General features: G+C 35.6%; 2 protein-coding genes across 2 annotated transcripts; both read right to left on the bottom strand.

The window, feature by feature from the left end:
• Positions 1-7,455: 7,455 nt before the first annotated feature.
• On the bottom strand, positions 7,456-8,592 carry LOC136230323 (probable carboxylesterase 12). The gene has a single exon (XM_066019369.1). The coding sequence runs from the start codon at positions 8,571-8,573 to the stop codon at positions 7,629-7,631; it is 945 nt and encodes a 314-aa protein (XP_065875441.1). The 5' UTR covers positions 8,574-8,592; the 3' UTR covers positions 7,456-7,628.
• A 3,669-nt stretch (positions 8,593-12,261) lies between these two features.
• On the bottom strand, positions 12,262-13,739 carry LOC136230653 (probable carboxylesterase 12). The gene has a single exon (XM_066019789.1). It carries the CDS (start codon positions 13,536-13,538, stop codon positions 12,594-12,596), a length of 945 nt encoding a protein of 314 aa, XP_065875861.1. The 5' UTR covers positions 13,539-13,739; the 3' UTR covers positions 12,262-12,593.
• Between the last annotated feature and the right edge of the window lie 3,420 nt (positions 13,740-17,159).

Here is a 17,159-nt window from a genome sequence, read left to right as displayed (position 1 = left end):
ATTCAACGATTCTGAAACTCATTCAATGAAAGAAAAAACGAAAAAGAACAGAAAAATGCATATACACCAGGTAAATCTTGTTGCCTTCGCTGCCAATTCGAGCAACTCCTTGATCGGAAATAGAAGCTATTTCATTTACTATAGCAATCAAACTTTGCACCCACACTCCTTTCTCCTCCATTTCTTCAAAACAAAATCAGATCTCTCATTTTCCCTCTCCCCTCAATATCCGCACCTTATTGTCAAATAATAAAACCCTTATTGAATTCAAGGAAGAAGAAAATCTAGCAAAACAACAAGTAAATGGACTCCAATTTCGACTTTTTAGAGTGAGGAAGAGGAAGTTTCAGAGACATGAGAAAAAGAGGCTACAGAGGGAGTAATTACCTATACGAGAGGGTTGGGTTAGGTAAAGAATTAACTATAGTAGTGGCTGGTGGGGAGATAGACGGTGGTGACGATGGACGACACTCCAATTTGTTTTGGTTGCTCAAACAAACAGGACGGAGGAAGAACTGATGAATGTTTATTTTTTGGTATATGAATATGATTATTGGATTTTTTTTATTTGATGACTTGGAAAAAGTGGGACACTTGTCAGTTTGTGTGTGGAAGGTCCTTTGAGTGAGTTGGAAACCTGGACCCTAGTATAAAATCCCCTATATATGGGATGGTGCCCGACAAGTAAGAGTTTAATTTTATGGATTCTATTAGATGAGCTCAAAATTTCTCGAAACAAGAAGTTAAGAACAAAATTTTACTATATTACCCTCTCCCAGAAATGCGTGGGATGAATTTGGATTTGTTTCTAATACTTCAAATAATAAGTTCTTATGGAACAATTATATATAAAAAAAAGTTCTTATGGAACAAGTTTTAATGTTTTTTTTTCCTAATACATTACCAAGTTTCTTGAACTTGTCTAAAATAGTAGATTGGTTTTCTAAACTTTGTAAATGTCTCACAAACTCCCTAAACTTGCTTATTTTGTATCACCATCTCCCTAAACTTGTCAATAGAAGTAGATTAGCCCCCTAAACTTTACAAGTGTCTCACCAACTCTCTAAACTTGCTTATTCTGTAATAACTAAATACAAAAACTTATTAAACCTAAATTCTAAAAATACATTTTTATCTATTCGAGAGGTAATTTTTTCGTTTCTCCTACTTTTCAACCTATTATAAGAGTTAGTATTGTAGGTTTGAGAGATTGAATGGATGAAGATATTATGTTTTTGTATTTAGTTATTACATAATAAACACGTTTGAGGAGTTGGTAAGACACTTGCAAAGTTCAGGGAGCTGATCTACTTTTATGGACAAATTTAGGGAGCTAGTGATACGAAATAAGCAAGTTTAGAGAGCTGGTGAGACGTTTATAAAGTTTAGAGAGCCAATCGACAAGTTCAGAGAGTTGGTGATGTATTAAGAACAAGAGACATCAAACACAACCACAAACCTTGAAATTGAGAAGCAATCAGAGGGATTAGGTAAAGAAAAACTTTGGCTATTACATTTATCATGCTATTAGCATCACGTTTAGTATGCGAGACTCTAAATACATTAAACACACTATCAAATAAGCATTTCAACGACCCCTTGTCCATCTCCACCCGATCACGACCCCAACCGTAACGTTGGATCCACCCCATCGCCTCCTTGATACCCCGAGCTTCTACAATCCTTTGAGGCCACTTAGCATGACATGTTAGAACCTGAACCATCCAGTCTCGACAGATAAAATGGAACCCAATCAGCAGCGAATATAAGATTGTTCGGTTGGAAGAACCGATTTTACACGTGATGTGTAAAAAAAAGTTTTTTTTTGTGTTTAACAACCAATTTTTAATTACCAATATAAATTTTTTAAAAATTAAACTATAATGTGTTTAAGATTTTTAACATTTAAATTTTTTTTGTATCTAATAGAAAAAATCGGATTTAGGGACAACCTAGTATATTTGTATATATGCCGTGTTAGGCTTAAGAAATAATCAACAGATTATTTTCTATTATGGTATCAGAGCAAACCTAGTTTTCTTCCTAGAGCCGCCGTCCTTTTCTTTTCCAGTCTCTCTATACTGGTCGGCCAATCTTCACCTCTACCTTCCGTTTCTCGATTAATCTGTTCATCATGACTGACTCCAAGTTTCATCCGACGCTTAGGGTGTCTAATATTAAAAACCATATCTCCATTATTCTTAGTTTGGAGAAGGTTCAATATTCTACCTAGGCGGAACTCTTTAAAGTTTTTGCCAAATCCCACAAAGTTATCCACCATATCATTCCGAATGGTAAAGCCGTTGCCTCTCCCTCCGATGAGGCTGCCAAAGATCAATGGGAAACCTTAGATGCCACGGTTCTTGGGTGGATTTATGCCACCATTACTAATGATCTTTTAGAGACGATAATTGAGCCGGATGCTACCGCCATGAAGGCGTGGAATCGTTTACGTGACATCTTTCGGGACAATAAGCATTCCCGTGCAGTTTCAATTGAACAAGAGTTTTCTCATACTCATATGAAGGATTTTTCTTCCGCCAATACTTATTGTCAACGTCTAAAGGAATTATCGGATCAACTCCGTAATGTGGATTCCCCGGTGTCGAATGACTGACTTGTTCTTCAGATGGTTTCGGGTCTCACTGAAGCATATAATAGTATCGACACTATTATTCGACAAAAGGATCCTCTTCCTTTATTTAATCAGGATCGATCGATGGTTATATTGGAAGAGGCCGGTTTAGCGAAGAAGGCCGCTACTGCCTCGGCGGGGACTCTTTTGGTGGCGGCGGGATCTTCTCCCTTTTTTCCTCCGTCTGCTAATCTGTTTGGGTATATGCAGCAACAATCTTGTCCGATTTAAGGAGGCAATCGGGGACAGAATAAGAAAAAGGGGCGCTGGAATAATAATAATAATTCTCGTGGTGGCGGCAATGGCGGTGGCCGTGGAAATAATCCGACGAACCGGCCGGGCAGTTGTGGTTCGGCAAATCAGTGGCAGCAGCCGTCCTGGGGAGGTTCACAACAGGGCTCTTAGTCTTGGGTTCCTTGGCAGGCCCCTCCATGTCCATATCCATCTCAGTCATGGGCTCGGTCCACTGGCAATTACACAAGTCCTCCTCCGGCCCAGAATGTAGGGCTGTTAGGCCCCCGCCCACAACAGGCCTTTCATACTGGTACCGATTCCGAGCCTACGGATATTGAATCTTCTTTGTACACTCTGAGCCTCAATCCTCCGGAAAATCCATGGTACATGGACACAGGCGCTACTTCACATATGACGTCTGATAAGGGTAAACTCTCGTCTATTTTTAATATGAGCAATAATCATGGCATAATTGTTGATAATGGATATTCAATTCCGATTCATGGACTAGGGCACACAAACTTAACTCACCCATATCCACCATTAGCCTTGAGAAATGTTTTATATGCTCCACATATTATTAAAAATTTAGTCTCTGTCCATAAGTTTACTTTTGACAATTCAGTATCTGTCGAATTTGACCCGTTTGGATTTTCTGTGAAGGATTTTCAGACGGGCCGGCGTATAATGAAATGTGAGAGTCAAGGCGACCTTTATCCCGTCACTACCAAAGCCACCTTCCCGCCAAGTCCTCCTTCTAGTTTTGCTATTTTAACGTCATCCTTATGGCATGACCGCTTAGGACATCCCGACTCTCCGGTGTTAGATGCTCTTAGACAAAAGAAATTTATTGAATGTAATTCTCTTCGTAGTAGTTCAATTTGTCGATCTTGTCCTCTTGGAAAACATATTAAGTTGCCATTTATTTCATCCAATAATAAAACTTCTTTGCCGTTTGATATTGTTCATTGCGATTTATGGACGTCTCCTATTTTAAGTTCAATGGGGGCATCGGTATTACATTGTTTTTTTGGATGATTTTTCTAATTTTGTGTGGACATTTCCCTTGCATAAAAAGTCAGATGTTTTCTCTATCTTTTTACAATTTCGAGCACTAATCCGTACTCAATTTGAAAGGAAAATTAAAAATATCCAATGTGACAATGGGAGGGAGTTTGATAATAAAGTTTTTTGGGATTTTTGTAATGCTAATGGAATTTCTTTTCGTTTCTCGTGTCCTCATACTTCGTCTCAAAATGGGAAATCCGAGAGAAAACTTCGTAGCATCAATAATATTATCCGCACACTTTTAGTTCATGTTTCCATCCCATCATATTTTTGGCATCATGCACTTCAAATGGCCACTTATCTTCTCAATATTCGTCCAACTAAAAATTTAGAATTCCAATCCCCATTATGTGTGCTCTATAGGACCGATCCTGTGTATTCCCATTTGAGAGTCTTTGGGTGTTTATGTTATCCTTTATTTCCATCCACCACAATTCACAAACTCCAAGCTAGGTCCACTCCTTGTGTCTTTTTAGGCTATCCGTCTCATCACCGGGGGTATAAATGTTATGATATGGAGTCTAAGAAAATCATAGTATGTCGTCATGTGATCTTTGATGAAACTCAATTTCCTTTCGCCACTATTCCTCCACCCACTGTGTCTAGTTATGATTTTTTGGATCATGGACTTACACCCTATGTGCAATTTCATCTCACTAATGGGCCTCCTCTTGACACCCCGCCGGTTTCTACCCCAACCCGAGCCCAAAACAGCCCTCCTATTAGCCGTGGGCAGCCACTGTTATCCGACCCTCTCTCACCCGACCCATCGATCCTCCACCTGACCCATGTCGCTGGTCCATCGGAACCATCCTTGCCAAGCCCAAATCTGACCCCATCTGATATCTCGGCCTCTCTTTCCCATCATACAAACAACCCACCTCTACTTCCCTCACCGATCCCAACTCCACCACCATTACCTCCTCTTCCCAATATGTCTTCTCGTCCTGTTACTAGGAGTCAATGTGGGATTTTTAAATCCAAGAGTCAATTTAACCTAAATACTGTCGTGTCTAGGTCTCCTTTGCCTCGTAACCCTGTGTCTGCTCTTCATGATCGGAATTGGAAAACTGCTATGGATGATGAATTTAATGCTCTTATTAAAAATAAGACGTGGGTGTTGGTGCCTCGTCCACCTGATGTTAATGTTATTCGTTCTTTGTGGGTTTTTGCTCATAAAGAGCATTCTGATGGCTCTTTTGAGAGGCATAAAGCCCGTCTTGTAGGTGATGGGAAAAGTCAGCAGGTGGGCGTTGATTGTGGTGAAACGTTTAGTCCGGTTGTAAAACCCGCAACTATTCGTACTGTTCTCAGTTTGGCTCTCTCCAAGCATTGGGATATCCATCAATTGGATGTCAAGAATGCTTTCTTACATGGTGAATTGAAAGAAACCATGTATATGCATCAACCGGTTGGTTATCAGGATCCTGACAAGCCGAATCATGTATGTATGTTGAAGAAATCCTTGTATGGCCTCAAACAAGCCCCTCGTGCTTGGTACAAGCGATTTGCAGATTTTGTGTGTACTCTTGGATTTATTCATAGTACTTCGGATCACTCCCTCTTCATTTATCATCATAGGTCACATATTGCTTATATGTTGTTATATGTCGATGACATCATCCTCACAACTTCCTCTGATGCTCTTCGTAAGCACATTATTTCTACTCTTAGCTCCGAATTTGCTATGAAGGATTTGGGTCCCTTGAGCTATTTTCTTGGTTTTGCGGTTACTCGTAATTCATGTGGTTTGTTTTTATCTCAAAAGAAATATGCCAAAGAAATTATTGAGCGTGCAGGAATGTCGTCTTGTAAACCTTCCTTCACGTCTGTGGATACTAAGTCCAAGCTTTCTGCTACTGACAGTCCAACATATGTCGATCCTTCCCAATACCGGAGTCTTGCCGGAGCTCTTCAGTATCTGACTTTTACTCGACCCGATATCACTTATGCTGTTCAACAGGTATGTTTGTTCATGCATGATCCGAAGGAGGTCCATATGCATGCTCTCAAGCGTATTATTCGGTATGTTCAGGGTTCTATTTCTCATGGTCTTCATCTTTTTTCGAGCTCCACATCCACTCTTTTGGCCTATACCGGCGCTGATTGGGGCGGTTGTCCGGACACTAGACGGTCAACCTCGGGTTATTGCGTATTTCTTGGGGACAATCTTATCACTTGGTCTGCTAAACGCCAAGCAACTCTTTCCCGGTCCAGTGCCGAGGCCGAATATAGAGGGGTTGTTAATGTTGTTTCTGAGTCATGTTGGCTACGTAATCTTTTACTTGAGCTTCATTGTCCTATCCAAAAGGCCACATTGGTATATTGTGATAACGTCAGTGCGATTTACCTATCGGGCAATCCTGTTCAACATCAGCGAACTAAGCACATTGAGATGGATATACATTTTGTTCGTGAAAAGGTTGCTAAGGGCAAGGTACGTGTTTTGCATGTTTCTTCACGTTATCAAATAGCTGACATCTTTACCAAAGGCCTTCCCCAAGTTCTGTTTGAGGAATTTCGAAACATTCTATGCATTCGTCCTTCTCCTACTTCGACTGAGGGGGAGTGTTAGAATAACCGAATGGTTATTATTCTGTTTTAAGAAATATTGTTGTAGAGTTATTTGTAATTAGTAGGTTGATTTGTTTCCTAGATTTTCTCCTAAAATTACTCCTAGATTAGCTCCTAAAATTACTCTTGTTTCCTAGATTAGCTCCTAAAATTACTCTTGTATATTTGTATATATGTCGTGTTAGGTTTAAGAAATAGTCAACAGATTATCTTCTATTAAATAGGTAAAAAAAATTGGAATTTTGGATTTAAGAATGGCCAAAAAGGCAAAAAAAAAAAAAGTTAGAAATCTGGATTCAATTAGGGCCTAACAGGCAAAAAAAAATAAAATTTTAGATTTAGAGAACACATAAGAGGCAAAAAAAAAAAAAAAAAAAAATTGGAATTTTGAATTTAGAGAGGGAATTTTGGGGTATTAATTTAGCACCCAATCATTATTTTTTGGAAATAGAAGACCAGAACCATTACAATCTCAAATTTCGTATAAAAAAGAGAGGATGAAACTACTCGTGGTCATGGTAGTTCCGGCGGTCCGGGGGCCTTCCCCCTTGTCTCCGCCCCTGAACCCAATCTTGCAGCTTTGAGTGTCAATTGCAACATCAGTATTTACCTTAAAGATCAGGTTCAGGAGGTTGTCAATGCAAGGAGCATGAGAGCTCATCACAACTCTAGGTTGCTGTAGCTATTGGCCAACTAATATTCATGCAACGCAACAGACTTAAGCGGGGAACAAGCATTCATTCTAGACCATGTTTTTTAAATTAATGTTTATAAAATTAAAAACTAATAAATCAAACAACCCCAAATGTAACCCCATACGAGTTATGAAATTATTGCTCAATTCCAATAATTTGAAATTTTGTTTTCCTTTCTTTTCTTTTGTAGGGAAAAAGAGAAATTTATTGCTTAAAAACATACTAAAAAATGGACAAATGCAACTAAGACGCATATCAAAATTCTCTTAAAGCATTTGAGTTTCTTGATCCTTATTACACATTATAACAAACTAATACCTATGTTGTAAAGACACCGAAATGGACATACAGCAAACATGTTTCACAAAACCTACTCGAAACACAGAAGCGCTACTAAAACGAGTGTCCGTGCAACCGAACAATCAATTTGCTTGATTGAGGAAATTAACCATCTTTTTCATCATTTCAACAGCATTATCACACGAAGGTTTGATAAGATGAAAAACATGTTCTTCCTCTTTAGCCTCCATAATCTCCACACATCCATCCCATCCACTTTCTTTCACTTTCTCATAATAATCCCAACCCCTAAATTTCAACATATCCTTTTCAGCAACAATAACAAAAAGCTTCCTACACCCCAACTTACTCAAATTTGAATCAAACCCTGGATTTATCACTGGATCATCTAACCCACTTACACCTGGATATGTAAAAAGCCACAAAGAATCAATCTTTGATTTCATTTCCAAAATCTTACCCTCATCTCCAATAGCTTCTTTCCCCCAAAAATAAGGATGTATAAGAACAATCCCAAACACATTAATTCCACCCAATTTCTCTTTACCAAATCTCATACCAATAAAATGAGCTATGTTAGCACCAGCACTATCACCTGCAAGAAAAACATGATCAAGATCAGCATAGAGATTTAGCCACTCTTCAGGGCCATCTCCTTTGGAATGAGAAGCAACCCATTTGAGGGCAGTCCATGAATCATCATATGCAGCAGGAAGTGGATGTTCAGGGGCTCTTCTGTAGTCAACAGAGACAACTGCAACATTAGCCTCTGAAACTAGTTTGTTGAGGTAGTTATGATATGTAGGAGAAAAGGCAGTTTCAATACAAAATCCTCCGCCGTGGAAGTAAACAAGAAGGGGGAGTTTTTGATTTGGGGGTGTGGATTTTGGAAGATAAAGTCTTGAAGATAGATTTGATTGAGGGCAATAGACAACATCTTTGGATTGGACATGGGTTTCAGGATCATCAAGAGATGGGGGAACAATTATGGAGCCCAGGAGTCTATCGACATGGCCATCTTCATAGACCTTGAGGAGTGGAGAGAGGTCAAGGACTAGTTTAGACATGGTTGAATCCGTTGAAGGAAAATAATGAAAGATCTGAAATTATAGAAAAGGAGAAGAGATATGATACCACAAAAAAAGGACAAAAGTACACGGCCAAGTATGAAAGAGATGGAAATAGAACATTATTTTGGGAGTATGTCCAAATTTGTTCATAATTTGTTGGAAGTATGTAAAAAATTCTTTTCACACTTACAAAATATTGAGCAATTTTGGAATCTAAATAAAGGTGGAGTTCTGTTTTTAACTATTTAGAATGTAAAAAAGAAACTCCTATAGAATAGAGTTAAAAAGGAAATTATTTTTCCTCTTATCAAGTAAAAAGGACGTTAGTTTTTGCTTGAAGTTGAGTTAATCCTTTGTTTGGGGTTCAATTAGTAAATAATTATTTAAATAGTTGTTGGATTAAAAAATATTTGCATCGGAGGAACTGTTTCTAATCTTGGGGTTAGAAATGGTATCATTACAGCATCTGGTATGCCGTAATGGATACAAGATATCTGAATTCTTTCTTTTAAGAAAGAATCCATATACTCGTGAATACCACAGTCTTCTTTCTCCCTTTAAGAGAGAAGGAAGATATGTAAACTACAAATACTTGCAATCTGTCTTCTCTCAAGAAATAAGGTATGTTATGGTTTATATTTTTTGTTTACATAATGTAATTTAATTAAAAATTTAGTAGTTAATTTAAAAAATGGAGTAGTTAATTTTGTTTATATAATGTAATTTAATTAAAAAATCTAGATTAACTACTGATTTAATTAAAAATTTAGTAGTTAATCTAGTTTTTAATATAAATTCTAAAGGTACGTTTGGTAAGATGTCACTGGTTTTGTAATGGAATGTCCATTATATTGAAGGGTCATTATCATGTTTGGTTTCATATTAAAATTTTCTTGTAATGAGAAATCCATAAGTTAAATTTTGTTCAATAACTATTGTAATCCCATTACATAAAAAAATGGCTTGAATTCTTATTACATCCAAAGCATGTAATCCTAATTTCTATCTTTAAAGTTCCATCTAATCTCTCATTTGTCAAATCTCACTTCTCATCATTCTAAAAAACACAAAAACTAGAAAAACGGAAAACGGAAAAAAAACAAAAAAAAAGAAGAAAAAAATGAAAAATAAGAAAATGAGAAAATAGAAAAAACGAGAAAATTGTAAACAATACTATGAGAATACGGAAAACTATATACTAATTTCACGTTTTTCAATTTTTCTTATTGATTTTAATTATGCAAATAAACTCTAATAATATTATAAAAATGTTAGTTAAAAAGTATGGTAATTAATATTTTAAAATAGTATAAAAATGTTAGAAATTAGTATACGTAAATATTTTATGCTATGTATAAAAATGTTAGAAATTAGATATTAAAATGGAATAAAAAAATGTTAGAAAGTTTGGTGTATATTGTATACCTAAATATATTTATAAATTTTTGTATGTATATTAATGAGATTTTTTATGTATATAGAATAACCCCTGCTAATTTTAAATTGTGAAATTATTTAGAGAAAATTACACCATAACTCAATTTTAGATTTTATTTTACAATTAACTATCTTTTTTTAATATTATCATAGACATTTATTTTAATCGGTTAAAATTAGATTCTATTCAAATATTTTTAGTTTTATCAAATTAGCAATTATCTAATTTTTAATATTTTAAAATTAAATTTCTCAAAATTCCGTTTCTACTCTTTCTTTCTCTTTACATCTTTTTCTTATCTACTATTTTCTCATTATCTGCGTATCACCTTGATCTCACTATATTTTTATTATTTGGTTATGTGTTCTAACATATAATCTGTATATTTTTGTTTTCTTTAATTTCTTTTTTTTTTGTTTTCTGATTTTTTTTATCTTCTACATCGGTAAGTTTGCCTTTCAATTTGCATCATCTCTATTCACAGTTTTCTCTCTTTTTGTGGTTCTTTTCATATTTTAACTGAAATTGACTTCGGATTTTATCACATAAAGAGAAGAATTGAAATCAAAGTGGGAAGGAAAATCATAGAAACATAGAACTAAAAAAAACTTCTAAAAAAATACAATATAAAGAATATACTCCTTCCAAAGATGTTTCAGAATGTATGAAATAGAAAATTTAAGATATGTGTAATACACTTTTAAATTAATACATTGTCAAAACAAATTAATTGGGCCAGTTTTGTAATTAACCCATTTTAAAAAAATGATAAAGACCAAATTTAGTGCTAACGTTTTAAAAGAATTGCAGATTTAGCCTTAACGTATAAAATGACGCAAATTTAATTCTAACGTTTCCAAGCAAGATCCATTCTGGCCATACGTTACCAAAAATTAAAAAAACTGATTTGACTGATATTTAACTGTCACTTCAGACTTTGCAAATATCAATTATGTCTAAGATATTTAGTGTATTACTAATAAAATTATAAAAAATATGTTAAAATGCTAAAAAAAAATATGCTTCATAAGTTAATCACAATTTTTTTTTATCAATCTGTCTAAAATATTTACCGTGTTATTAATATAGTTACAAAAACCAACAAAAAATGTACGATACTGCTTCAATTTTCGACAAACTTGTTTGGAAGGTCTGATGTGACAGTTAAATAATAGTCAAACTGGTTTTTTTAAATTTTTTACAGCACATAGCTAAAATTGATTTTGCTTGGAAACATTATGGTCAAATTTGTATCATTTCATAAATTAAGATTAAATCTGCACTTCGCTTGAAACATTGTGGTTAAATTTGGCCCTTATCCCTTTAAAAAATAAACCCATATAGAATAATTTTTTTTTTTTGCGATAAAGTGTAAAATACATTTAACGTTTATAGTTAAGAGCAATTTTATCCTTAACGTCTAAAATTGTAACGTTGCCAGTTAATAGCACATTTACCCCTAACGTTCGCAAATTGGGTCAATTTCGGATATTCTTATAAAACACATATATTTTGTTTCTTATTTTGCACTAATTGCACGTCAGTTGATTAAAAAAAGCTGTCTTATTTTTTTGTGATTTAATAATAGAACTGAAAATTAATATTTTTAAATTCGGTGAAATATTTGAACTTTTTTTCCAACTTGTACAAAATACAATATATTTTTTTAAAAAAGTTTAATATTTTATCACATCTAATCACATGTTTGTGATCCGTTATTACTGAATGATAAAAAATGACGCACATGACAAGATTCATGAACGAACAAATAGTTTGATGAATTATTTCTCAAACTAACTTGTCAACCTTAAGAGTAAAACTGCTCATGTCTGTACACGTTAGAATAAAATTATTTCTATCGATAAACGTTATGAATATTTTTACATCTTATCCATTTTTTCCGGGAAAAAAAAAATGTGGTTTTGGCCTGAGTTGGGACAAAAAGAAAGTGTAATCCTCCATTTACTAAATGCAATCAGCACTCCTACTCTGACGTTGGATCCATCCATCGCCTCCTCGACATGTTTAAATGCACACGCTTGAACCTGAACCATCCAGTCTCGACATGCAAAATCTTGCAGCTTTGAGTGTCAATACCAAATGAGAGTCATTTACCAATAAGTTTCTAGTAGGCATAGCAATAATGTACATCCCTGAGTCAAGTAGCTCCATATCCGATTCCTCATACCCCCGAAACTCGTATTTCCGCAACTCACATGTCTTCCAACCCCATAAAAATAAATCATCTTTTATTTAATATTTTTTTTAAACAATGTTATCAAATTAAGAACCAATAAATCAAATAGCTCCAAATGTAAACCCCATACAAGTTATGGAATTATTGCTGAATTCCAATAATTTGAAATTTTGTTTTCCTTTCTTTTTCTTTTGTAAAACATACTCAAAAATCGAAGATCAAAATTCTCTCAAAACATTCATTTGAGTTTCTTATCCTTATTATACATTATAACACACTAACAGTTGTGTTGTAAATACACGGAAATAGACATCGGGTATTTCAAGAAACAGACTCAAAACACTGAAGCGCTACTAAAAACAGTGCCGGTGCAACCGAACAATCAATTTGCTTGATTGAGGAAATCAACCATCTTTTTCATCATTTCAACAGCATTATCACAGGAAGGTTTGATAAGATGAAAAACATGTTCTTCCTCTTTAGCCTCCATAATCTCCACACATCCATCCCATCCACTTTCTTTCACTTTCTCATAATAATCCCAACCTCTAAATTTCAACATATCTTTTTCAGCAACAATAACAAGAAGCTTCCTACACCCCAACTTACTCAAATTTGAATCAAACCCTGGATTTATCACTGGATCATCTAACCCACTTACACCTGGATATGTAAAAAGCCACAAAGCATCAAACTTTGATTTCATTTCCAAAATCTTACCCTCATCTCCAATAGCTTCTTTCCCCCCAAAATAAGGATGTATAAGAACAATCCCAAACACATTAATTCCACCCAATTTCTCTTTACCAAATCTCATACCAATAAAATGAGCTATGTTAGCACCAGCACTATCACCTGCAAGAAAAACATGATCAAGATTAGCATGGAGATTTAGCCACTCTTCAGGGCCATCTCCATTGGAATGAGAAGCAACCCATTTGAGGGCTGTCCATGAATCATCATATGCAGCAGGAAGTGGGTGTTCAGGGGCTCTTCTGTAGTCGACAGAGACAACTGCAATATTAGCCTCTGAAACTAGTTTGTTGAGGTAGTTATGATATGTAGGAGAAAAGGCAGTTTCAATGCAAAATCCTCCGCCATGGAAGTAAACAAGAAGGGGGAGTTTTTGATTTGGGGGTGTGGATTTTGGAAGATAGAGTCTTGAAGATAGATTTGATTGAGGGCAATAGACAACATCTTTGGATTGGACATGGGTTTCAGGATCATCAAGAGATGGGGGAACAATTGTGGATCCCAGGAGTCTATCGACATGGCCATCTTCATAGACCTTGAAGAATGGATAGAGGTCAAGGACTAGTTTAGACATGGTTGAATCCGTTGAAGGAAAATAATGAAAGATCTGAAATTATAGAAAAGGAGAAGAGATATGATACCACACACACAAAAAAAAAGGACAAAAATACACGGCCAAGTATGAAAGAGATGGAAATAGACCATTATTTTGGGAGTATGTTCATATTTGTTCATAATTTGTTGGAAGTATGTAAAAAAATTCTTTTGGAACTTTCAATATTGAGCAATTTTGGAATCTAAATAAAGGTGGAGTCTGTTTTTAACTATTTGGAATGTAAAAAATAAACTCCTATAGAATAGAGTTAAAAAATATATATATATATATATTTTTCCTCTTAGCAAGTAAAAAGGATGTAGTTTTGGCCTTGAGGTTGGGTTAACCCTTTGTTTGGAGTTTGAATTAGTAAATAATTATCTAACTGGATTGGGTTAAAAAATATTTAGATGGGAAGAACTGTTTCTAATCTTGGGGTTAGAAATGGTACCATTACGTGTTTGGTACGCCGTAATGAATACAAGACATCTGAATTCTTTCTTTTTAAAAAGAATCTAGATACTCCAGAGTCTTCATTCTCCCTTTGAAAGAGAAGGAAGATAGGCAAATTGCAAATGCTTGCAATCTGTCTTCTCTCAAGAAATAAGGTATGTTATGATTTATTTTTTTTTGTTTACATAATGTAATTTAATTAAAAATTTAATAGTTAATTAAAAATTTAATAGTTAATTACATTGAAGGGCCATCAGGGCTGTCTCTAGCATTTTGGAGACCCTAGACATATTGTGTACTTTTTTCCATATCTAAATTTAATATTATTTTAGAAATAATAAATAGTAAAACCAATATATTATTAACCACAATTTAAGTCATATAATAATAATATAAAACTAAGAAATTATTATTATTCTTGCTTTTGTATATGTAAAATCGAGTTTTCTTTTATATATTTAAAATCAAATTTCTTTTCACCAGTCATGCAAGAAGCAAGCAGACGACAAAGTATTAATTCCTGAAAACCAATGGCGGGTCCAGGATTTGAGGAGGGGGAGGGGGGGGGGGGGGCAAAACTCTATGTAATTTTTTTTAGACAAAATAGCATTAATTGAAAAAAATATACTTTAGTACATAATTGCTATTCGATACAAAATGTCTTAAAAAAAAACTTCTAATGCTAAGTAGATCGACGATTACGAGGTGGCAATTGACATCTACGATATGTCACAGCTTGAAAACGATCTGCTGCATCTACCTATACTGCTTCTTTTTAGGGTTAAGGTGCAAAAATACCCTTGACGTTTTGGGTCAGGAGAAATTTTACCCCTAACGTCTAAAATGGGGCAATTTTACCCCTAATGTTTGTAGCCAAGAGCAATTTTACCCCTAACGTTGATAAACTGGATCAATTTCAGACACTATTATAAAATACACTCATTTTTTTTTCTTTATTTTGCACCAATTGCATATCAATTTGTTCTAAAAAAATGATATAATGTTTTTTTGTAATTTAATAATAAAATTGGAGATTAATATTTATAAATTGGATGGATTTTTTGAATTTTTTGTCTAATTCGTACAAAAGACAGTTTATTTTTAATATTTTTTCTTATTTTTTTCACATCCTAACATATGTTTGTGATTTGTTACTGATAAAATAACGCATGTGTGAAGTGTAGATGACAAGATTCATGACTGAGAAGACAGTTTGATGAATTATTTCTCAAATTGATCCAATTTATCAATGTTAGGGGTAAAATTGCTCTTGGATTCCAACATTAGGGATAAAATTGCACAATTTTAGACGTTAGAGGTAAAATTGCTCCTGACCCAAAACGTTAGGAATTGATTGATAATGCAATACATTTTCAGATTAATTTTTGTTATGATAATCTAAGACCAACTCTGTGAGAACATAAGGGGAATAATAAAAGAGAGACGATTGGGAGATGACCTAGCGTCGCCGCCATGGACCATCTCTGCCTCCTTGGCTCATGGCCCTCCCGGTGCTCGATTCCTCCTCTATTGCTCATCTATTCTCCCGGGCGTCGTTCTTAAAACACCAATCCCATAATAATGAACTGATTCCTTCGACAGATAAGTCTGGAATCTCTCAATCGAAACCAAACCCAACCTCAGATCCATCCACCTCTAAGCAAGGGCCGCGCTCCTACGTCGCGGTTACAGGATCCATCGATTCGGCGATCCCGAACTCAGCACGCTCCCAAATCTCCGAGGAGGGAGGTTTTAAGGCAATAAAAATTCGGCAAACAATTTAGAATGATAGAATTGCCTTCTGTCAGCATTCAATTATTGGCCGTATCACCCTCGCAAAGGGAGACTCCCCGTGGAAACACCCAGATTTGAAGCTCAGGCTTAACGCTATTTGGAGCAGGACTATGGATTGGAAGTTAATATCCTTAGATAAGGGTTTCTATCACATTATATTACCATCTACTGAGGCACTGCAATTGGTTTGGGGAAAAGGGGCAATTGTTCTTAAACCTGGAATTATGCGTCTTATCCCCTGGACCTCGGGTTTCAACCCAGAATCCCACAAATCAACGTCTGCTCAAGTGTGGGTGCGATTTTATAATCTCCCCTGGGAGTTCTGGGACAAGCGCATTATAGCTCGCGCGGTGGGAGTTCCTCTTCGTTTTGATATAAATACGGTAGAGGGGGAGATGGGGCATTATGCCATAATTCTGATTGATGTGGACCTATCGAAGGAATTGCAATATAAATTATGGGTGGATACAGAATCTCTTATACAGTGGGTCTTTCTTGAATATGAACGGCTTCCCGATTTATGCTCAATCTGCAAATCAATTGGGCACTCAGCTGGTAGTTGTAGACGGAATCCTGCAAGGGAATCTAAAAAGCACGAGAAACCTCAGAACAAGCAGAGGGAGAACTCTCCGGAACCTATCATTAGACAAACTCAAACATGGCAGCCAAAACCCGCTGAGGTCAGTACAAGAGACGGGGACTCCGGGAAGCAAATGGTACTACACGACTCTGTCCGAGCCTCGAATAGGTGGGCTGATTGTGCTTCAGAGCCAGAATCATAACCGAAAGTTAATAATGAACCGTTGCAGGGTACCTCTTATCAATTGGGGAAAGAATTGAATGATTTGGGATGGAAGCTATCTACACCAATTCAATTTAACAACCCGGATCCCTCTCTTAATCAACCAAGTGCAAGGGACACAAACAACCTCCAAATTACCTGTGTTGAGGAGCCTAAGGAACAGAACTGGCTGAAAGTGCAGAAAAAGAAAAAAGGGAAAGGAATTGTCAATTCCTCAGAAACTCATGCTAAATGGCTCAGCAGGCCGTGACGGGTGTCGAATCCACCAAAGATAATTATAACTTCACAACCCTCAGTAACAGGTTTGCACAAGGGTAAGTAAAGGTCGAACCCAAAGGATTAGTACTGATTTAACTAAATTAATAACCAAAAAGACAAGTAAAATAAAATGGGGGTTTTGAGTAGATTGATGACCTAAGTTAACAGGAATAACGAAATCAAAATTGAAACTAAATATAGTAAATAAAGAAGATTTCAGTCAAGGGATTCTTAGGCAAGGATTTCAATTAGTCTTGATCATTGACAGATAAAATAGACTCTTATACACATAC

The sequence above is a fragment of the Euphorbia lathyris genome, chromosome 5 (genome assembly GCF_963576675.1).
Source record: "Euphorbia lathyris chromosome 5, ddEupLath1.1, whole genome shotgun sequence".
Lineage (NCBI taxonomy): Eukaryota > Viridiplantae > Streptophyta > Magnoliopsida > Malpighiales > Euphorbiaceae > Euphorbia > Euphorbia lathyris.
This window is presented reverse-complemented; position numbering and strand designations above follow the sequence as displayed.

Excerpts from the sequence above, each read along its gene's own strand:
- LOC136230323 (XM_066019369.1), bottom strand. The coding sequence starts at position 8,573 with ATGTCTAAACTAGTCCTTGACCTCTCTCCACTCCTCAAGGTCTATGAA.
- LOC136230653 (XM_066019789.1), bottom strand. The coding sequence starts at position 13,538 with ATGTCTAAACTAGTCCTTGACCTCTATCCATTCTTCAAGGTCTATGAA.